Source organism: Apostichopus japonicus, chromosome 5, assembly GCF_037975245.1.
Source record: "Apostichopus japonicus isolate 1M-3 chromosome 5, ASM3797524v1, whole genome shotgun sequence".
NCBI classification, from domain to species: domain Eukaryota; kingdom Metazoa; phylum Echinodermata; class Holothuroidea; order Aspidochirotida; family Stichopodidae; genus Apostichopus; species Apostichopus japonicus.
In genome coordinates, this window is record NC_092565.1 from 21,543,980 (window position 1) to 21,568,550 (window position 24,571).

The window sequence follows — 24,571 nt, forward strand, 5'->3', positions numbered from 1 at the left end:
CATCACACGACACATATTCTTCCATCAGCTCGGAAAAGGTCTTTCAACATTGACGGCACCAACAGAGAAGCAAATCGTAAAACAGTTTTAAGACGATGTCACCGTGTTTCTTTTTCAGACTAGGAGTATAATCTGAGATGCGTAGGGGAAGGGGAGGGAAGGTGGATTTACATGGACCATGTGGACAAGCCACGTCTCTTCTTGTGAGGGGGCTATGTTGTTTTCAATGGCCCAGAGCTGTAGATCTCTTCCTACTGCTCTGCACGTTTACACTGCTATGTGTCTATACGTCAAACTTTGCTGTGGTGTGTCAAAACTGATATGCTGAGTGCGCCGATTATTAACATAAAGGATAACACGTTTTGGTTTTCAGTATAATACAAATGGAAGTTATTGTTAATACGGTATTGTAACAAGACTTTGATTAATTAATCAAATGCAACCCCCCCTCCGGCAATGGCACATAGAATCAACCATATGGTTGGGTTGATAATGTTGGATATTTGTTGATATCAAAATCAAATACACAAACTTCAGTTCATTGGCTGATCTTTACAAGTTTCATTTCATTGAATGAAGGCAGACTACAATTCAAAAGGAACAAACAAACAAAATCTTATGTGTATAGTAGTTTGGAGATGTTTATTGTTGCCAAGACAACAAATTAGTTACATTAAGATTAAGTACAACTTTAAGTACAACATTAAAGTACTCGTACTCTTGGTTAGAGCCTTGTACTCATACTGGTACTAATATCAATGGGGAACTCTATTTGTACTCGTCCTCATGATGTTGTACTGGTACTACAAATTTGGTTTTCAAACACCCAATCAGCAAGAAATTTACAGGTAAACTAAACGTATGCAGATACAAATTTGTGTCCCGTTATCTTCTATGGTCCATTTTAACTTTCCTACATTCTTTGCGATTTTGTTGAAATCAAAGTATAAAGTCCAGACTTCCACAGGTATCTTTGTAAACAATTTATGCTGTAACCTGCTTGTTGACACAACGCGGAAATTAATAGGTGAATGTGTTTGTACTAAGCAATAGATAGAGGTCACCTCAACAGGACCATGAGCATGGGTGTGGACTCGATTTCAAGACATAACCCGTAAACGGAGTAGGCTTGTATGCCGACCAAAATGAGGCATAATGGTTGAAACATTAATCGGTAGCAGCAGGAAAATATATTTTGTTCTAAGCATTAATACAATGGCATGGAGACGACAAAATCAACATTAGCCTACATATACAAAATATATCCACACAATCCATATACATCCTCAATGTGTACATCAAAATACAGTATTAAGAATGAAATTGCCAAAAACAATTGTGTCAACATATTTGTTATACAGTTAAACGTCGCGAGTGGTCGTTGATCAGTGCAACGACACATCTGTCACGTGTCCAGGGACCAAGGAGATGGAGGTCCCTCCCATCCCGAAAATTAACAACAACAAAAATTGTCAGCACAATATTCCTCCATCTACCAGGTATATTATTGTACTTGAAAAACATGGAATAAAAGCAAACAAGAAATTTCTGAAAATGCTGCAGCTTCCATTGGCTTTACCTTAGATTCCTTGGATTCCCTGCACTGTCTGACGATATGCAATTCCAGATTTGCAGTGACGGGGATGGCAGATACCATTAAATTCCACAGCACCATCAAATTTACCTCTCACCAACAAGTTAACTTTTTCTGATTGTTCGCAAGAAACACGGTTCTCTCTCTACTGAATTATTCTCCAAGCCCACAGACACACACCAGTATCTCCATTCTTCTAGCTGCCATCCACGCCACCGCAAGTCTGGAATTGCTTACAGTCAGGCACTTCGTCTTCGTCGCATTTGCTTTAACAATTTCTCTTTCATACGTCATACAGATGCTTTGGAAAAGCACCTTACTGCCAGGGGCCATAGTGCCAGAAAGTTGCGTGAAGTCATTCAGATAGTCCGCTCCCTATCCAGATCATCTACATTGGCAGTAAGGACAAAAAGGGAAGAGACTGCGACAACAAGCTCCCTCAGTCCCTCTGGTTATTACTTTCTGCCCAAATCTTCCTCCTCTTTAGCAAATCACCACTAACAATCACAACATTCTCATCACTTCAGATAGACTCCAACGAGCCGTCCCTGAAATTCCACCATCGCCTACGGACGTCCACGCAACCCACAAAACCTTCTTGTGTGTGCTGCTGTTCCACCTCTAACTTCTAACCGTACACCCGTTCAGCATGGTACTTTCAAATGTGATCGTACTTCGAGATGCATCGTCTGTAGCCACAACATTGTTGAATCCAATTCCATCACCAGCCACAGCATGCAACTCACACACAAGCTTAAGGGTCACATCACTTACACAACCACTAATGTCATCTATATATCTGATCTCTTGTAGAGTTTTTGGCATCCAGTATGTAGGCGACACCAAAACTACCCCAAGAAGCGATTCTATGGTCACAGGTCCACAGTCAACACCATGAAGACTGATACTCCAGTTGGAGAACACTTGAAACTTCCCGACCATACCATTAATGACATGTCCCTACAAGGGACTGAATACTTAGGTAGCCGCCCTGACCTAGTACGAATCAGCAGAGAGAGACGATGGATGCAACGCCTCCGCACCATTCAACCTTATGGGCTCAACATTCAGGAAGGACATGACTAACTTTTCTTCTGCTCCCCCTCCATCTCCCCTTGTCCCCCTGTCTCTCCCACTTTTTTTCTCCACACCTTTATGTCTCAGTCTCTCTACTTTTTATCTCCTACCTCTCCTCTTCCCCTGTTGGTTTCTTTCTTTCTTCTCTCCATCCCATGTTGACTAATCCCCTTACATCTATCTCTTTGTGTTCACCATGATCATTAACCTGTCTGCATTCTGTTCGTGCTTTTGTCCCTTCTGCTACTGTTACTTGTCATTTAGCCTCTGAAAAAGATCCTGTTAGGATCGAAACGCCATGCCAACTTACTTTTACAAAGAAAAACATGTACTTCGAACGAAAATGGTTACAAACGAGGTCTCGATACCGAAGTAGAGTCATATAATCCCTTTTCATCTTTAATCGCCTAGTTTACTATCCAAACATGAAACGGAACAGTGAGGACTGGATTACTTTACTGCCTTGTCTTTTATTCGGTGTTTCTATTCTAGACATGGCTTTATTTCATTCCAGTTGTGAAAGCACTGTGCTTGGGAGTGGCGCGCATAGATATACCGTAGATATTATACAGGCCTTGTTATGTCTCTGTTCCTGTCAAACTTGGCTAAGCTGGAAAACAGTTTCTCGATGTAAAGGGCGCCATCGACAGCTTTGATGCAAGGTACTATATATTGTAGTACTATATTATCTGTTTACAGATTATTGGAAGGCAATTATTATAACTCGATAGAACATAAGTCAACGTAAGGCCTTTAATGCAACATATCAAACGGTCATGTCGACCATCCCCATCCTCATTATGGGAGGGGTTTAATGGGGGAGGGTGAGAATTTCGAGGGACATGTGACTTTGTTCTGAGGGGCAACCACAAAGTTTAGCTCAAAAGACTCCACAAAATGGATACTCTGTTCATCCTGTGCCACAAATTTCAGTATTTGAATGGGTTTTTAACAAAAAGGACCTTTTGCATAAAAGAACTGGAGAGGAGCATGTTCCCCTGTGCTCTCCGGCCTTGCCCCTCCCCTTCGCTTGATCCTTCATACTCCTACGATCTCAGTCAGGACTTACATAGCAGTATAAAAGTACACAACAAATTTGATGTTGGCAACTTTGTATTTTATATTTGATATCTCGCACAAATTCGTTCATAGGTTTGGATAATCAAGTCTCTAATTCTACAGTTAAGAAGAGTAAAATATTGCCAAAAATTTCCATTTTGTTGTTGGTATAGTTTGAATAAGGTTGTTGTTGACCATACACCCCATCAGCTACAACAGGTTACAATAACGTCAAGAGTAGTGACATAAGTCTTTTATAACCGTCTATATATAACAAGCTGATAAGGCGTTCAAGCCATAGTATTCGCTTGCATTGTCAATTTGATCTCATTCTGACCAGGTTATATGTAATATTCATATACGATACATATAACCACTATATTCGTTCAATATACTAACAGGAGTATTAAGTCACCTCAAGATTAATGTATGTCGTCCACTTACAGAGTTGTTGACAATTGACAATCCATAATCATGGACGTTAGATATGAATCTTAGAGACTGACTTCGGTCAGCTTGCGCTTTTGGCCAATGAGGCTTCTTCGTGAGTTCCTGCTTGCAGGAGGATCTAAAATACATACATACATACTTACATACACACATACACGCACACACATACATACATACATACACACACACATACATACGTACATACATACATACTTTTAATGAGTCCGTAATCGTACTCGTACTCATACTCGGGGCTATTGAAAATCAACTATAAATGCTAATCCAAGATTAAGTATACATACCGATATTAGTACTCTCTCTCTCTCTTTAGAGCCTCGTTCTCGTTCTTATGGTGTTAAAATCAATACTCAAACTACAAGTCTGGTGTTCACACATTCCGATCTGCAAGCAAGCTATTTACACTTAAGCCCTATGCATAGACATGATCCGCCAATTCACCAACACCCCACCCCTCATCACCATCGCCACTGTGAGGTATGGCTTTGGAAGGCCTACGGACGAAAACATCTTTTGAAAATGATAATAAAGGTACATGGTAAAAGAAGTACTACTCATTATCACGCCTCCCTCCCCCCCCCCCCCGTGCCCACCCTTATTTTCCGTCGGTTTTACTGGCGTAACTCTGACAACCTAACTGTGAGTGCACGGTACTACATTCACATATGATTGGTTAAATAACCAATTGAATATAACTTTTTATTCTCGAAATATCATACAGTAAGCAGTGGTTTGGTATCCTATAATATCTGAGAAAATTTTTGCCTATGCAGTAAAAAAATAAATAAAAAAATACTAGTGGGCAAAGAAACCTAAGCTGCCCACCCCCATTAAATTTAGATTATTCACTTCGCTGGCAAAGTAAAGCCTTAATTAGAAAAAAAAACTGTTTTGTGGACAATCGTCCGCAGAAATATATGTAATAGCTAGCAATCAATCTTTATTAAATACAGTATTAATGATTAAAGGTAGATACTGCGTAGGGATCTACGTGTCCCCTGGTAGTGGGGGGGGGGCTGAAGATCGGTGAAGCTACACACATGCGCACGCAACTATTGGTACAAGTTATCTTTCCTTAATATACACATGAGTACAGAGAGGCAATGGAGATTAGGTACCTTTTCCTAGAACACAGTTTAATGATCTGGCCATGCACTCACAGTGGCGTAGTACTACACAAATGTATAGTTGAAATGATGGAAATGATAGCACCATTTTGCATTTAGGCCCCTTTGCCGATAAAAAATCTCAAAAGGGAAGGGGAATCCTCTTCCCTAAAACCTCTCCCTAGAACTATCTTAGACAAATTTCGCGAGCTTCCCCCAACCATACCCCCACCCCTTTCCCCTCCACGAAAAACATCCAAATCGATATAGAAGGTAGCTCAACCAAGTTTACTTCTGGTAATCCCCAATAAAAGATCGGGGTGTGTGTGGCGGCTGGCGGTGATTCTCCGTTGGCAGACAGAATATTAGAAAATTTCAAAAATACAGTACATAAACATTTCAATGTATATTTTTCTAAAGACCCCTTCCCTGGACGACGTACCATTTTATCCTCAACACAATCTTCACTACAGAAAGGGTTACAATTTATTTATTGATGTCATGCTAATAAAAACTAATAATAATAAAAACTAATAATATGGGTACTTTTTTGGAATGTTCTTTGATTTTCTACATGATGTGGCGATTAGTTGCAAAACAAACTACTTTTGTTTTTTAGTTTGGTTTGATTTGTTATTGAGACCAAAAAAATGTTCGTAATACGTGATTGTACGATCAAACGCTTCTTTATATGTATACCTAGGCTTATAGCCTAACACACGTTGAAGTTTCTCCCAACTGTAGTGATATTCACCGAACATGTATCGCACAGCATTGGTGTGAAATGGCATCTCCCAATATTTTAAATTGGATACAAGCCAACTCATGACGGTAAGGAAGAAAGCAATCGTATACATGAGCCAATACGGTGGTGTTGCCGTACCTGTTTCGGCCACTAAAGCCTTTGCAAACTGTGTGGCCAGTTCCCCGACACTATTAAGAGGGGTGTCATCGCCTAAGAAGAACGCTTCTCCACTAATATCTGTCTTCTCGTCGGGACGTAAGAGTGATTTGACTGCTAATACGTATGAGTATGCGAGATTCCCAGCGTATGCATATTGACTCTTCCCGCTCGGTTCACCTATGCGGAATGCAATCCCAGCATTTAGAAAATACCCCAAATTTGTTGTTAGAATATGTTCTCCCTCCCCGTAAATGCCACAGGGTCTCAAAGCGCACGTCCTTAAATTTTTACCGTTTTTTAGTGCTTTATTGTTGGCAGTCAGAACCATTTTCTCGGCATCGTACTTGGACTGAGAATAAACATGAAAGATTGGGTTGATAGCGGGGACTGTAACCGATGTCTCGGAGGCGTTAACACTAGGCTTTTTAAGATCGTTGGCTACTTCAATAGAACTCGTGTAGACTAGACATTCAACGTTATGTTCAATACAGGCGTCCACTACATTTTCTGTTCCTATATTTGAGAGGGGAAAAAAGGATAAGAAGGAAACATTATTGGTAATTAAATCCATGCTGGAAAACTTATCGCATATAGTCCGATGGAAGGGGGTCAGGGGAGGGGGATACAGTACCGAGGCCCAAGGTCAAATAAGGGACTGACGCATTGTGAGATATAGAATAAGTTATCCTCATTCTTCATAATATAATTAAGTATAAAAATGAAGAAAAAAAGCAAAATGGTTTTCTCTTAAAGCAGCATTTTGCGTCCTTTTCTATGATTTTTCTCAACCTCACTGACTCCACTATGCCATAACGACATACATAACTAGCTTATCTATTTAAATCTTACTTCAAATGGTGGCATAAAAGTCGAAAAATTTGCAACTTTCAACTTTGTTTATCTCAAAGATATTTCCGTTAGAACCCAAGAAACCTCGCCCATAATATGAATATTTAAACACTACGAACGTCATTGAGCAATAGGCCTATGTAATACAACACCATGCTTTATTTGTGTACAGTCTATATATGGCAGTTGTACCAGGGAGTTCCATACATCTCCCTGGTTGTACCAACGCGCAGTCTTGAATCTATTTTTAGCAACGGCTCATAACTAAACCTGCATCTCTGATTGGTTGAATTCAAACTAGTGGGTTTTGGGGGAACTGTATGCGATTAATTTCAACTGTGGAATTTGTCGTGGACACTCTTCTCATTATCTGCAAATATCCTTAATTACTCGCCAATTAACGTTGTTGGCAGGGAAAAACTTGGCTAATATCTTAGTTTGCTGTTTTGTGATTGATATATGTAAAAAACTCGATGGACATGTCAAAAAAGTAGAAAACGGCGACCAAACGCAAAATGCTGCTTTAAGCTTCTAAGGATCGCAGCTTGAATTTCGATCTATCTATACCTATACCAAATAATACTTGTTGAGCGACCAAGGTCTTCGAAAGCCATGCTGTTCGGGTCCCGGGAACATGTTTGTTATTGGACCCTCTTTTAAGCTCTTCCTTGATTCATTTATGAAAATGAGAATAACACTATTCTTCATCTCATCTTATTCATTCATAGTTTTGCTGGGAGCTCTTACTGACCCCCCCCCCTTGGAAGCCGGGACTTCCTCTCTGCTGACCCCCCCCCCTATTTTTAGGATTGTGTGGTTACCTCTATATTGTATATACCTATATCACGAACGCTGACGTTTATGCTGTTTTACCAACCTTCAACTCAACAGCCATTCATTTTTAACGACACTCTATATACATTCTATATACATAATTATATATAGGTCATCACTTTCAGTACGGGACAAAATATAACCAATCGGTCAATGTTGCATCATTTCCTGCTAATCCCAGAGTATTTTATCAAACTTAAAGATTGTAACTGGTCAATGTAACCTTTGTAATGTTCCGATCATTTCAAAAACCTCTACGTTGGCAGTTTTTGTTCCAGTTTTAATTGGCAGTATTTCCCTTCAGTTTTATCAACCCATCTTATTTTATTTTCATTTTGGAAGATCACTTCATATCGGAAATCGAAGACTTCTCCGTGGTGAAAACCCGATCTTTTTTTTGCTTCAGCCGGCCAGAGCTGGCACCCACTACCTGTTCGATGCTACAGGTATACCATTGCTTCTAGTGCCTCCAATTTGACCATACCAATCGACCATATCACTGGTTTTTCTGGATACTTCAAGTGTAAGAGCCCTTCAGTTTCCTTGGATATTACATCGGCATCTTTGCAACCGGCAATTCTCTATGAGGGTGCACTGAACTTACCGTCTACGTTAACAGCTCGTGTTGACTTTCTGTTAGGATATGCACCAAACGCAACACAGCTGCAATTATGGATGACGACGTCCACATTTTCGCAGGCTTTAGTTAGGGCCGCGGGATCACAGATACTACCCTCGATGTGGTAAAGTTTTTGAGAATTCTTCGATGCTGAAAGAAGAGGATAAAAGATGGTTTAAGAACAAATTTTAATTAATTGTTGGTAGGGAGATATGTCGGAGTTTTACCCTCCCAAACCCCGTCCCCAACCCCAATCCTCCACCCAACCCTTTCAATTGTTATGCATATTTTATCAAATGAATGATAAACAATGACACTGGCACAGAAAGAGGGGATATATACAGTGGCGTAGGAAGGTACTTTTGAGTGGGGGGGGGGGCTGAAGACTGATTGCCGGCCTGGGAGAGGGGTCTAAGGGGAGGGGTGTCCCCCTCCCCTTTGGAATTTTTTGCATTTCCAGGTAACCTCAGATGCAATTTGGTGCAATATAGCACACTTCAACACCACTCCATTTTGTAAACTTAATTTTGTATTTTCACCAGGCCTTAGATGCAATTTGGTGCTCCAAATGAGATTTTTTTTCTCATTTGGAAATGAAAAAGGGGTTTTCTGACTTGCGAAGCGGGGGGGGGGGGGGCGGAATGATACTTCCGCCCCTCCACATTTTTCACTGGGGGGCTGGCGCCCCCAGCCCCCCGGTTCCTACGCCCTTGGATATATAATACACAATGATGGCGGTCCAAAAAATGGACTTCTTCGTTCTTGAGTGGAACAAAGCCCGTTTACACTTGAGAACGACCACTCGGGGTCCGATCAACCGCGGATCAGACCACGCGATTTAATCACTGAGATGGACTAGGACCGAAGGAGGATCAGACCACGCGTTCGTGATTTGTAATGTAAGGTTAAGAGAACGAACTGCCGCATATGGCTATGATTTAACTGATATCAAAAGGTCAACAAACTATTAGATATAACTGCAATGAATCTCAATGAAGTTGTATGTCGTTCTAAAGTAAACAAAGCATGCCTATTCATAACTTTGATATCCAGTGGTGGTATAAAGACGCTGCTTACACTGAGATAACGGCTTAATCTTCATTCCGAATTTATTTATTTAATTTATTTATTAATGAAGTAAGTAAGTAAGTTAGTAGGTAAGTAAGTAATTTATAGCTCCCCTGTTCAGATAGTGTCATATCATCTCCATTTCATAATAGGCATACGAGAGTTCGTATGCCTTAATAGTTTGATGACCCTTATTCCATATTGATATACTGGTATATTAAAATAACTCGTTGAAAGACGCAAAGATAGAATCTAAAATGATCCCCGCCCCCAACCAGCCCAGTCTCCCAAACTCTTCCACTTTATAGAAGGAAAAACAGTGGTATAGAAAAGTTCATTCAACCTTCAACGCCAACAGTATTTTATGCAACAGTAGTACAACAAGTGACTAATTAAATTGAAAACATTTCATGGAAACTTTAACATGATCAGGACACGAGAAGTAACCATATTCATGATATTCTATTTACAGCCGTTCTTCCTTAGACGTAACTCATGGTGCATTTAGTTAAGCCCCCCCCCCCACTCCCCCTCCTCATACCTCTTTCATTGGTTTCGAGCAACGTGACCGCATGTTAGTCCCCCCCCCCCCCCCAGCAATGTCATGTTACCTGAGCACTAACAAGAAAGGAACATTGTTGTTTGTCTGTTTGATTGTTTACACAATCATTTAATCCCCTAGTTATAGTCTTTTGTTTTAATCATATTCATTTATATGCCAAGGAATACGTTAACAGTCAACTTAGATAGTTGCGCACCTTCTTTTGAACCATGCACGTTTGTGTAGACGAACTAATTCATATCATTACTTACGATGTAGACCGTGGTGCCACTTGAACGGCTGGATATCAAATGATCTTATTTCCTTCACAGGAAATACTTCTTGTTCCATCAACTCTTTGACGATATGTTGACCAAAAAAGCCGGCTCCTCCCGTCACAAGGATGGTTACACCTTCCTGATTAGTCATTGTCAATCTACAGGTGGTGAGAAGCAAACTTCTTCATTAACTCAGAAAGTTATTTGAGATCATCAGTATTTCACCCCAAATATGCAAGGAAGTCAAATAATGGCCATGAATGTTCACAGTTCAACAAGCATCAGGCGCGGAACAGTGAATATATAGTGTATACCCCATTTTGTAACCCCCGCCCCCACCCCTTAGAATTAAAAGTTGCTATTAGTACAACTTTGCGTGTAGACCTATACGTATAGACCTAAATAACAACCTAATTATGCCCCTATTTCACGTCTAAATTTATAATTACATGGGAGACACCTTCAACGACACCAGGACTATACACCCCCCCCCCTTTTTACATCCTAGACCCACCCTGACTATCAAATTCAACTCATTGTGCTTCCATGAGACATTTAAAGTGATTTATTCAACCGACCCTTATGTTTGAGGACTTTGGCAAGTCAAAATCTCCAGGCAAAGATACTTTTTCAATTTTGCTGTTATTGAGGGAGGGGTGGGTGGGAGGGAAACGATCACCTTCAAATGACACCTATTTATTCTGTTGCTTTTATTTCTCTAGGTAGAATCAATTTCGGAAATAGATCAGTACAGGTATATAGAAAGACGAGAATGAGTTGTGATTTGGAGATTAAGAGGTCTCTTTTATCATTTCGGAAATTATGTCCTTCTTGCTGAGGAGGTTATCTTAGTTATCTAACTGTTTGGATGTCATCCTTTTGAACTTACGCCTTTGGTAGTGCGCCGCTGTCAAATTTATTATTCAGATAATCACTTAGTGCTCACAACCGTTATATAACAAACATAAGGGTTTTAGAGTCTGACTTATCGCAAGATTAATGTCCAGACGAGGAACAAGGGGGTGGGGTGTTCAACCCCCTTGTCAACCCCCGCCAAGAATTGAAGGTCAATAGTTACTAGCACAACCTCATATGTAGACCTTAAGTATTAAAAAACAAAAATGGCGTTGGGTTGGGAGTGGGGGAGGGGGAGGTTGGACATGGGAGGTTACACTTTATTTATCAGTAACTATTGTTAGACATTAGTATTTGTCGAAAACTTACCACATAGGAGCAAAATCTCTTCATTTGTGACCTTTCCAACAATTAGTGATAAGTAATTTGACCTTGTTTAATGATAAGCCGAATAGTCCGTTGAACTAATTACAGACTTTGATCATCGGCATCAAAATAAATAAAAGATATCACTGTATTTACTCGATCTATTTATTTCTTTTCCAATCGGTAATCGTGACATAAGCATATTCTTATTCTATATATGTATATATATATACATAATATATAAAAGATGGTGCATGTAGGTCAGATAAAGTTTACCAGTTGTTACCTGTTAATAAAAGCATGCCCCTACAAGCCTTTTATCAATGGGGTGGGAGGAGGAGGGGTGAATTTTTATGTTATTGATCGCCGTCCTGGGGAAGAGGTCTAAGTGAAGGGGTGCTATAGTTTGCAACATTTTTTAATTAAAGAGGATCAAGAAATAACAACGAAAAGGTAAATTGCGTCTTACTCTTTGGGAAACTGTTTCACAAAAGTAGCGTTCTGAAAGTTTGGATGGATACTAGTGTTTGCCGCCTTGTGGAGAGGATCTAAAGTAAACGTATTAAACCCTACCCATTGTAGAAAGTATTGAGTAAACTTAAGTAAATATATTGCCATTTGAAAAACAATCATCCATAATGATAAATTACATTGAGGTGGGGGGGGGGGGACATTTTACTCCATTTATCTTCTTATATTTTTTTATTATTAGTATTTAAAAAATTAATTATAATAGTAAGAAGTTGAAAATGTCTGTTGATTACAGCAGAGGCCAACATCATTTGTGCTTATCAAATCAGAAACTAACATCCTTATCATAACTGGTATGAACATCATATTTGACACTATTCCACAATGAGTAGATAACACTCTTGGTCGGAGCAGAACTAAAAAGTCCATGTTGTTTATAATGCGGTAGTTTTGGTTGGTATATAAGTGTTTGCTATTTACAAGGATTTATTCATCCACAGTTCAAGGTCAGCATAAGCATATATAAGCTTGTAATCAAGCTCTCTCCATAATGCTATTTACAATAGGGAAGGTGAAAGGTCAACATTGTTCAAATATTGAAAACCTATTATGCAAGGATAAGTATGGACACTATGTATGCTATGTTCCTTTGTCATAATGAGTAGATACACCCTAGTGATTATGGTAGTGGCCAATGATTATGGTAGGTCAACAGCAATCCAACACTGCATGAATCCTCGCAAGTTGTGAGTGGCAAGTTCGATAAATACTATATGCCTATTTGGAAGGGATACAAAATTCAGTCTGCCTCTCCAAGTAGAACTTGTTGTTGAATTTAACCACAGTTGACGAGGGGTTGGGAACAGATCTGGAGGTTGCCTTAGGTTCATAAGAGGGATCAAGTGGGTGATGCTCCAGAATGACTGCAAAGACAGTTAGCTTTGCTGTTTGTTGTCGGGTTATTTTGGATTTGAATTTTAAATCTGAAGGTGCACATTGCTTTGTTACCCCAGTGGCCATACCGCTACGTTGAAGTATCATAGCCTAAGTAATGCATAATTACATATAAACCTGAAGCCTAGCCTTTGAACTGTGCACTGATGTATTCGATCCTATAATAGACAGTAACAATGGAAACAATTGCATAAAATATCTGGCTGTAGGAAATTGTCTGCCATAAGACTAGTAAAAATCAAATCAACTGATCTATAAATGTACTGTATTATTTGTTCGATTGACGATGTTCATTTTAACAAAAGAGCTATATATAGCCATAAACCATTTGTTAAAAGGAGCCTGTGATTCCTGCGAATAAGTTTTGCTTTAGAAGTAGGCTACAGTGCATTGTTCGTAGAGTTTGGTAAAGCATATTTCCTTAAAATTCTGTTGAATAATTACTATGCTACGATGTTGAAATCACGTTTTTTTACGCCAATTTTGTTTCTGTGACGTCATTGCTTAAAATGTAAATTGGAGTTCCGACACCAGTCAGGGTTGTGACTCTTTCAATCGCAAGTACTCGACCCCAAATAATTTGGAGTCGTCTAAGCTTAGATCCAACACAAGCAGTAGCCTATGTCAGATATACTGCAAAATTAGGTGGGTTTAGTGATCGATGATTGGCTTTAGTTGTTAAGTTTCTTACCTCAAAAGATCCCCACATTATTATTGTCGATAATCCTACATGAACGCACTCTGTGAATCCGTGTACTACAAAATACTGTGGTGTTTATGTATGACGTAAAAGTTAACTCCCTCATCATGAGGGATATTGATATGTAAAGACGATCATACATGGTATAAGTAAAGAATTAATCGGTTACGACTGAATATTATTAAGGATTCTCCAAAATGTGTCGTTTCCTTTATATAAGAAGGAATATGGTCTAGTAAAGGGTTGAGTGTGGAGTCGATGAACCCTGAAAGGTGTTCTGTATACTCAATTCATGATATAATTGGTCGACACGGAGGGAATAACTTGAGTGTCCTGGTTAGTTCACAAATGCCTTGACGACGGATTGTCTTTTCAGGGTCTGAAGGGCTAAGTCCAGGTAGTGCTTGTTGTGCATCGGCTATCAATGGGAAGTCTGTGTGCTTTGGGTAAAGTGTAGCAGCTAGGTTCCTAACGCATGGGTTCTTTGGTGTTAATTCTACTACCTTGGTCGCAACATATGTTCCGGTATTGTTTGACACAACGCCGATTTTGAGGTGGAAGACCCTGGAAGAGTTCTCTGGTGATAACTAGAAATCAGAGTTACTTAGTTGTTCCTCTTCTTCCCTTAAAACTACATAAAAACGAATGATAATCTTACCGAAATTCCAAGAATTACAAATAGCAAGCACACGTCTTATACAGCGTTGTATTCTGTGTTATGAATTGATGGAACGATCGCCCTCACTGCATTAATCGCTCATCTGACTTCCATCAGTGCCATCTTGCCTGAAGGTGTGTTTGTGATAACTGTGTGTTTATGCACTCACTACACTCACAACAACAAGTTAATTATCGATTGTGGCGTGCACAAAGTCCACGAATCCCTTTACTTTTGAAGTCTGTTTGTAAGTGAGGAGCATATTGATGTAAATATTTAGGTGAGTTCAGCCCGCAAGTCAGTGGTCTCTTATACCGTCACCAGTTCCTGCCAATATAAAGTTCGGATTACCTTGCCCAAGATAGTTTGCTGACCCCGTTATCTCAGAAAACTCTACACCTTCATTTGTGTCATAGAAGTATGGAATACTGTATAAGAGTTGCAGTTTCGAACAATTACCTTGCTAAGTATATATAGGATATATCGTGTATTTATCTCTCGAGGATAAAGGAATCAGGTGTTTCCAAACTCAAATTAGATGTAAAAATGCAGGAAACTAAAGATCATGGTACTGGACATAAGAAGGATTTTCACGACCAAGAAAGAAAATATGCCCGAATTGCTGCCATTAACAACAAAAAAATACAAAAATACAAAAAGCAAAATCAACGTTGTCATCAAAAACAAGAAATACAGATTTTCCTACGAAATTGTTTCCTAAATATGCTAGAAGCCAAATAATGGTCACGTGTATTCAAACTTCAACATAGATAATCGTATACTGCCATCCTCATAGCATGCATTCCTTGATTCGGTCATTTCATGGAGTGAACCACCATGATCTATATATGTGTGGGTAAAAACTGAAGAGCAAGAGCGTTATGAATACTTCAGTATATTTATACTTATCACTTTTAAATTCTAAGCGTGTAAACAGAAATTAAGTAATGTCGTAGAGGAATATTTGTCTTAAAGAAGCACTCCAGTCACATTGAAGGATAAATAAACGCTATGTCACCTGCCGTCATCGACAAACTAGATATTACAACTATCAACCGATTGCCCAGCTGTTACTGGCTGGAATATATTTCATAGTATGCGTATACTAATTGACAGCAATGTACAAATGTCGTAGAGTATGGTCAGAGTGACAGATCTGTTCGAGTCGTGCAAGGCACGGCTCCCTCAGGTAGAGGCATGTTTAAGGGGGATTTACATGGACCATGTGGACAAGCCGTGTCTTTTTTGTGGGAGAGCTATTCTGTTTTCAATGTCCCAGAACTGTAGATCTGTCTCTACTGCTCTGCACTTTTCACATTGCTATGTGCCTATACGTCAAACTTTACTGAGGTGTACAAAACAACGCTGCCAGATTTACTACTCGTATTCCGAAGAGAGAGCACATAACACCTATACTGAGGAATCTTCACTGGCTATCACCCTCGTAGAAGTAAGAGATTGTGAGTTATATATAACACCATATGGTACGGAAGCGTAGAAATGACATTGCATTGACGCGTTACCAACTTGACAAAACGACAATTTTCTGCAAATTGACGAGTTGACGAGATGGTAAAGTGACAAAATTCAGAAAATTGACGTTTTGACGAGAAAACGGATCTCGTCAATGCAGCAATTTTCTGCAATTTTCTGAATTTTGTCATCTTGTCGAGATGGTATACGTAGTAAGTGTGCAACTCGTCAATTTGCAGAAAATTGATGCATTGACGAGATCCGTTATCTCGTCAAAACGACAATTTTCTGAATTTTGTCGTTTTGTCGAGATGGTAGTAAGTGTGCAACTCGTCAATTTGCAGAAAATTGCTGCATTGACGAGATCCGTTATCTCGTCAAAACGTCAATTTTCTGGATTTTGTCACGTTACCATCTCGACAACTCGTCAATTTGCAGAAAATTGTCGTTTTGTCAAGTTGGTAACTCGTCAATGCAATGTCCCTTCTACGCTTCCGTAATATGGTACTGGAAGTTTTCATGTGCGGGAGATTGTTCACAAACTTCTCGGAGCATTTTTTAAACATCATTTAAAATATAAAAAAACAATTCATTACAGAGAACAGTTTCAGCTTACGAAGTGCGTAATGTGTTTTAATGGCTTTCATAAAAATGTTGTATTCATATATTAATTTCTCAACCAATTAAAAAAGTTAATTAAACATCAATTTCACGACGGCTTGGTTATGCGCCAGGCAACCCCTACACAGAAGAGTATATAGTACTAGCGATCCAGGTAGACTAACAATAAACATTGGACATCCCCATCTGATGTTTAGATATGATAAGTGCATTCAATTGCTATAGCCTAATAAACAAACTTTAACATGAAACGTAATTTACCCTTCCCTTAGCGCTTGTATTCTATGTTGGTTTTATTGGCGTAACTCTGACAACCTAACTATGAGTGTATGGTACTACATTCACATATGATTGGTTAAATAACCAGTGAAAAATGAGGAGGGGCGGAAGTATCATTCCGCCCCCCCCCCCCCGCTTCGCAAGTCAGAAAACCCTTTTTCATTTCCAAATGAGAAAAAAAGTTTCATTTGGAGCACCAAATTGCATCTAAGGTCAGGTGAAAATACAAAATTAAGTTTACAAAAGAGTGGGTGTTGAAGTGTGCTATATTGCACCAAATTGCATCTGAGGCCACCTGGAAATGCAAAAAAAATCCAAACGGGGAGGGGGACACCCCCTTAGACCCCTCCCCAGGCCGGCCATCAGTCTTCAGCCCCCCCACTCAAAAGTATCTTCCTACGCCACTGTAACCAATTGAATATAACTTGTTTTATTCTCGAAAATATCATACAGCAAGCAGTGGTTTGGTAGCCTATAATATTGTAGTAAATTCTTGCCCATGCCATCAGTAAAATAGAAGGAAAAAAACACGAGTGGGCAACAAAAGAAACTAAAGCTGCCTATCCCATTAAATTAGGCTTATTCACTTCGCTAGTAAAGTAAAGTCTTCATTAGCAAAAGCAAAAACAAAAAGGAAAAAAATGTTTTGTGGACATTCGTCCGCAGAACTACGTGTAATAGGTAGCAATCAATCTTTATTAAATACAGTATTAATGATTAAAGGTAGATACTGTGTAGGGATCCACGTGTCCCCTGGTAGGGGAGGGGGGCGAAGGTCAGTGCAGCTACACACCTGCGCACGCAACTATATGTACAAAGTATCGTTCCTAATTATACACATGAGTACAGAGAGGCAATGGAGATAAGGTACCTTTTCCAAGAACACAACTTAATGATCTGGCCATGCACTCACGGTGGCGTAGTACTACACACAAAAGTATAGTTGAAATGATGGAATGATAGCTCCATTTTGCATTTAGGCCCCTTTACCGAAAAAAATTCTCAAAAGGGATGGGGAAACCTCTCCCCTGAAACCTCTCCCTAGAACGATGTTAGCCAAATTCGCGAGCTTCCCCCAACCATATCCCCCCTCCAAGAAAAAACATCCACATCGGGATAGAGGGTAGCGCAACCACGTTTACTTCTTGAGGTCTTTAATTCCCAATAAAACAAAATCGGGATGTGTGTGGCGGGTGGGGGATAATTCTCCGCTGGCAGACAGAATATTAGAAAATTTCAAAAATACAGTACATGTAAACGTATATTTTCCAAAAACCCCTTCCCTGGACGACGTAACATTTAACCCTCCCACAGTCTTCACTGCAGAAAGGGTTACCATTTATTTATTGACGTCATGCTAAAAAAAATTATAATAATGAAAAATAATAATCATATTAATAATAATAACAAACGTGCTTTTTGGAATATTCTTTGATTTCTACATGTAATGGCGATTAGTTGCATAAACTACTTTTGTTTTTTATTTTGCTTTGATTTGTTATTGAGACCAAAATAATGATCGTAATATGTGATACTACGGTCAAACGCTTCTTTGTATGTATACCTAGGCTTATAGCCTAACATACGTTGAAGTTTCTCCCAACTGTAGTGATATTCACCGTACATATATCGCACAGCATTGGTGTGAAATGGCATCTCCCAATATTTTAAATTGGATACTAGCCAACACATGACGGTAAGGAAGAGAGCAATCGTATACATGAGCCAATATGGTGGTGTTGCCGTACCTGTTTCGGCCACTAAAGCCTTTGCAAACTGTGCGATCATTTCCCCAATACTATAAATAGGGGTGTCATCGCCTAAGAAGAACGCTTCTCCACCGATATCTGTCTCCTCGTCGGGACGTAAGAGTGATTTGACTGCCAAAACGTATGAGTATGCGATATTCCCAGCGTATGCATATTGAATCTTCCCGCTCGGTTCACCTACGCGGAGTGCAACCCCAGCATTTATGAAATATCCCAAATTTGTTGTTAGAATATGTTCCCCCTCCCCGTACATGCCACATGGTCTCAGAGCGCACGTCCTCAATTTTTTACCGTTTTTTAGTGCTTTATTGTTGGCACTCAGAACCATGATCTCGGCATCGTACTTGGACTTAGAATAAACAGACAAGATTGGGTTGATAGCGGGGACTGTAACCGATGTCTCGGAGGCGTTAACACTAGGCTTTTTAAGATCGTTGGCTACTTCATTAGAACTCGTGTAGACTAGACATTCAACGTTCTGTTCAATACAGGCGTTCACTGCATTTTCTGTTCCTATATTTTAAAGGGGAATATAAAGAAAAAGAAAGAAACAGTATTGATAATTAAAACCATGCTGGAAAACGTGTTGCTTATAGTCAGATGGGGAGGGAATGTAACTGGTCAATATAACCGTTGCAATGTTCAGATCATTTAAAAAAAACCTAGGCCTATCCGTTGTCAGTTTTTGTTCCAGTTGGCAGTAATTTTACTGTACAGTATTTCTCTACATTTTTACGCAACCCATCTTATTTATTTTGGAAGATCACTTCATATGAGAAAACCGTAGACTTCTCCTGGGTGAAAACCCGATCTTTTTTCTTCTTCAGCCAGCCAGAGCTGGAACCCACGGCCTGTTAGATGCTACAGGTATATATCATTGCTTCTAATGCCTCCAATTTGACCATACCACTCGACCATATCACTGGTATTTCTGGAAACCTCAATTGTAAGAGCCCTTTAGTTTCCTTTGATACTGCATCGGATATCCATGTTTGAAACCGGCAATTCTCTATGAGGGTGCACTGAACTTACCGTCTACATTAACAGCGCGTATTGACTTTCTGTTAGGGTATGCACCAAACGCAACACAGCTGCAATTATGGATGACGGCGTCCACATTTTCGCAGGCTTTAGTTAGGGCCGCGGGATCACAGATACTACCCTCGATGTGGTTAAGTTTATGAGAATTCTTCGATGCTGAAAGAAGGGGACAAAAGATGGTTTAAGAATAAATTTAAAATATTTGTTAAAAAAGGATTCATGAACTGTATTGTGACAGCTTCCGTGTTGATCGGGAGATATGTCGGAATTTTACCCGTCCCAACCATCTCCCCAACCCTCTCCCCAATCCCCAACCCAACCCTTTTCAATTTTTATGCATAGTTTATCAAATGAATCAGATACATAACGAAACTGGCACAAAAAGAGGGTATATTATATAATGATGGCTGTCCAGAAAATAGACTTCTGCGTTCTTGAGTGGTATATAGCCCGTTTACACTTGAGAACGACCACTCGGGGTCCGATCAACCGCGGAAAAGACCACGCAATTTTGACCCCGCAATGGAATAGGTCCGAGGGAGGATAAGACCACACGTTCGATGTTAAATTTGTAATGTAAACTTAGCTTAGGTTAATCATCGATCCACGGTGGCCTTTAACTTAATTAGAGACGTAATTTGTCCGGCCAGACGTTATCTACTAGGGGACCTAATTGAATTTACACCGGTTGTAGATGCTCTTTAACACGGTAATTTATCTGGTCTTTGATAGCCGTCTAATATGTAGATAAACGGAATTACTTTTCTTTGCTAGGAAAGGTCATCCGAGATATAGGTTATAGGCACGAAAACTAAACAAGTTGATCTAATCTCAATCCCTACCCCTAGACATCGAGAATGGGACTTGTATATGATCATGACAGTGTTACGTCAAGTCTCATGGAAATATAAAACAAAAGTATACATGGTTGCTAGCTTTGAGAAAGGTAAGATCTAAGAACAAACGATCTCAGAACGAACTGCCGCATATTACTATGGTTTAACTAATATAAAAAAAAGTCAACAAACTATTAGAGATTACTGCATTGAATCTCAATGTAGTTGTATGTCGTTCTAAAGTAAACAAAGCATGCCTATTCATAACTTTGATATCCAGTGGTAGTATAAAGACGCTGCTATATAGATAACGGCTTAATCTTCATTCCAAATTTATTTAATTAATTAATTAATCAATGAATTAAGTAAGTAAGTAATTTATAGGTCCCCTGTTCAGATAGTGTCCCTTTCATAATAGATAAACGAGAGTTCGTATGCCTTAATAGTTTGATGACCCTTATTCCATGTTGATATACTGGTATATTAAAATAACTCGTTGAAAGACGCAAAGATAGAATCTGAACCCCCCCCCCCCCCACAAAGTCACCCAACTCTTCCACTTTTATAGAAGAAGAAAAAGATATAGAAAAGATCATTCGTCCTGCAACGCCAACATACTGTTTGTTGTAATGGGTTACGTCAGTATTTCATGCAACAATAGTACAACACGTGACTAATTAAATTGAAAACATTTCATGGAAACTTTAACCTGATCAGGACACGAGAAGTAACCATATTCTTGATATTTTTACTTACAGCCGTTCTTCCTTAGACTTAACTCATGGTGCATGTAGTTAATCTCCCCCCCCCCTCCTCACCCCCCTCCTACCTCTGCCATTGGTTTCGAGCAACGTGACCGCATGTTAGTTGCCTGCCCCCACCCCTTTAGTTTGAGTCGATTTCAATTTCAATGTCATGTTACCGCTCTAACAAGAAAGGAAGATTGTTGTCTGTTTGTTTGTTTACACACTCATTTAATACCCCAGCTATCGTCTTTTGTTTTAATCGTATTCATTTATTTGCCAAAGAATACGTTAACAGTCAACTTAGTCGCGCAATGACATTTAATTTCCTCACCTTCCTTTGAACCACGCAAGTTTGCGTAGACGAACTATTTGATATCATTACTTACGATGTAGACCGTGGTGCCACTTGAACGGCTGGATATCAAATGATCTTATTTCCTTCACAGGAAATACCTCTTGTTCCATCAACTCTTTGACGATATGCTGACCAAGAAAGCCGGCTCCTCCCGTCACAAGGATGGTTACACCTTCCTGATTAGTCATTGTCAATCTACAGGTGGTGAGAAGCAAACTTCTTCATTAACTCAGAAAGTTAATTTAGATCATCAGTACTTCACCCCAAATATGCAAGGAAGCCAAATAATGGCCATGAATGTTCACAGTTCAACAAGCATCAGGCGCGGATCCAGGGAAAATATCCGGAGTGTATATACCCCATATTTTAACCCCCGCCCCTCCCCAATTTTTTTTAAAGTTGCTATCAGCACAACCTTGCTTTTAGTCCTATCCGTGTGGACCTAAATTACAACCAAATTATGCCCAGAATGCCCTATTTCACGTCTTTTATTTTCATTACATGGGAGACACCTTCAATGGCACCAGTACTACAGGCCCCCCCCCCATGTTTACATCCGAGACCCACCCTGACTATCACATTCAAAGCATTGTGACTCCAATGAGACATTTAAAGTGATTTATTCAACCGACCCCTATGTCTGAGAATAATTTGACGAGTCAAAATCTTCAGAAAAAGCTACTTTTTCAAATCTTTAAAATTTTGTTGTTATTGAGGGAGGGGTGGAAGGGGGTAGGGGGAAACGATCACCTTTAAATGACACCTATTAATTCTGTTGTTTATATTTCTTTAGTTAGAATCAATTTCGGAAATATATCAGTACAGATATATAGCAAGACGAGAATGAGTTGTGATTTGGGTTCTCTGTCATCATTTCGGAAATTATGTCCTTCTAACTGAGGAGGTTATCCCAGTTATCTAACTGTTGGATGTCATCCTTCGCATTCAAGCTTTTAGTAGTGCGCCTCTGCATAATTCATTAATCAGAGAATTACTTAGTGCTCATAACTTTTATATAATAATCATAAGTGTTTTAGAGTCTAACTCATCTCAAGATTAGTGTCCAGGCGAGGATCAAGGAGGTGGGGGTGTTCAACCCCCTTGTCAACCCCCTCCAAGATTTAAAGGTCAATAGTTACTAGCACAACCTCATTTGAAAACACAAAAATTGAGTTTGGGTGGGAGTGGGGGGAGGGTAGACATGGGAGGTTACACTTTATTTATCACTAACTATTGTTAGACATATAAGTATTTGTAGCAAACTTACCACAAGCAAGTAAAATCTCTTTATCTATGACCTTTCCCAACGCTTGGTGATAAGTAATTTAACCTTGTTAAACCGAATAGTCCGTTGAACTAATTACAGACTTTGATCAACCTTCCTTCAAAGACGATCAGTCTGTAGGAAAATCGTTTAAGGTAAACCCCCGTGCTTGCTTTTCGTCAACCCAACCGCCCCCCCCCCCCCCCTCAACCTTAGATTTCTACTCACTTCCTCTAGATTTCCTTACTCAAATTCCACCTACGCAGGTAATTTCCGTTGCGGAAATACCTCGGTGCCAAGTATGCCCCCATATTACTTAAGGCATTTAAGTTTAAATTCCTATGCATATATGGTCTAATGCCCCTTCCCTCTCTTGTGGTGCTAGCAACGTCATTTACATATTCTGCTGTGTTCTTTGTAAAGAGGGCAGTTGTGTAAGTGAAACAAGCTCTCGGTTTCCCTTACGTTTTAATAATCACAAAATAATCAATTCGCGTCAGTTTTGAAGGATCCCCCATTATGTTGCGGCTTAATGTTGCGGCTTAAGAGGAGAAGTGGATAGCATTTCCTGCTCCAATTTGTGCATAAATATGTTGGCGTAACATGATGTCATTTAAGTGCACATTGCGGTACCTTTGATGTGGAGATAATATTTATCATTAATAGAGAAATAAATATTACTTGATAAAAAACGTAAAACAGGACCAAGACTTATCAGCTGATGTGGTGTTAATGGCATACTCACGAAGAAATGTTGACAAGCGATAACTCCCTCATCATGAGGGATATTGGTATATAAAAAGTATACGTCCGTGGTTACAAGTAATAAATCGGTAACGCCTGAATATTATTAAGGATTCTCAAAAAAATGTGAAGTGTCCTGTATATAAGAAGGAATATGGTCTAGTAAAGGGTAGAGTATGGAGTGGATGACTCCTGAAAGGTGTTCTGTAAGACAGAAAGACTATACCAATTCCTAAAATAATTGGTTGACACGGAGGGAATAACTTGAGTGTCCTGGTTAGTTCACAAATGTCTTGACGACGGATTTTCTCTGCAGGGTCTGAAGGGGTAAGTCCAGGTAGTGCTTGCTGTGCATCGGCTATCAATGGGAAGCCTGTGCTTTGGGTAAAGTGTGGTAAGTTCCTAACGATGGGTGCTTTGGTGTTAATTCTACTACCTTGGTCACCACATACGTTCCGGTATTGTTTGGCACAACTCATCGATTTTGAGGTGGACGACCCTGGACCGTTTTTCCAGTGAAAACTAGATATCAGAGTTACTTAGTTGTTCCTCTGCCTTACAATATATTACCAGCTTTAAACTATATAGAAACGAATGATAATCTTACCGCAATTCCAAGAATTACAAATAGCAAGCACACGTCTTATACGGCGTTTTATTCCGTGTTATGAATTGATGAAACGATCGCCCTCACTGCATTAATCGCTCATTTGACTTTCATCAGTGCCCTTGCCTGAATGTGTGTTTGTGATAACTGTGTATTTTTTATGCAGTCACAAAACTCACAAAACAAGTTAATTATCGATTGTGGCACAAAGTCCACGAATCCCTTTACTTTTGAAGTCTGTTTGTAAGTGAGGAGCATATTGATGTAAATATTTAGATGAGTTCAGCCCGCCAGTCAGTCAACGCTCCTACCTATATAAAGTTCGGATCACCTTGCCCAAGATAGTTTGCTGACCCCATTATCTCAGAAAACTCCACATCTTCATTTGTGTATAGAAGTATGGAATACTGCATAGGCCTACGTGTTGCAGTTTCG

The 24,571-nt window shown here is 39.5% G+C and overlaps 2 protein-coding genes across 3 annotated transcripts; both read right to left on the reverse strand.

Annotated features, from left to right (window-relative positions):
* Positions 1-5,166: 5,166 nt before the first annotated feature.
* On the reverse strand, positions 5,167-14,679 carry LOC139968024 (3 beta-hydroxysteroid dehydrogenase/Delta 5-->4-isomerase type 2-like). Of its 2 annotated transcripts, none has more exons than XM_071972310.1 (4): positions 14,402-14,679; positions 10,392-10,555; positions 8,496-8,660; positions 5,167-6,721 (listed from the first exon to the last, which is right to left on the reverse strand). In XM_071972310.1, the coding sequence occupies exons 2-4, from the start codon at positions 10,546-10,548 to the stop codon at positions 5,907-5,909; spliced, it is 1,137 nt and encodes a 378-aa protein (XP_071828411.1). In that variant the 5' UTR covers positions 10,549-10,555; positions 14,402-14,679; the 3' UTR covers positions 5,167-5,906. The 2 variants fall into 2 exon arrangements, with proteins under 2 accessions (XP_071828411.1, XP_071828413.1); XM_071972312.1 differs by lacking the exon at positions 14,402-14,679 and adding an exon at positions 13,735-13,889.
* A 1,822-nt stretch (positions 14,680-16,501) lies between these two features.
* Positions 16,502-24,446, reverse strand: LOC139968026 (3 beta-hydroxysteroid dehydrogenase/Delta 5-->4-isomerase type 2-like). Its single transcript, XM_071972315.1, has 4 exons — positions 24,137-24,446; positions 21,553-21,716; positions 19,576-19,740; positions 16,502-19,056 (listed from the first exon to the last, which is right to left on the reverse strand). The coding sequence occupies exons 2-4, from the start codon at positions 21,707-21,709 to the stop codon at positions 18,242-18,244; spliced, it is 1,137 nt and encodes a 378-aa protein (XP_071828416.1). The 5' UTR covers positions 21,710-21,716; positions 24,137-24,446; the 3' UTR covers positions 16,502-18,241.
* Between the last annotated feature and the right edge of the window lie 125 nt (positions 24,447-24,571).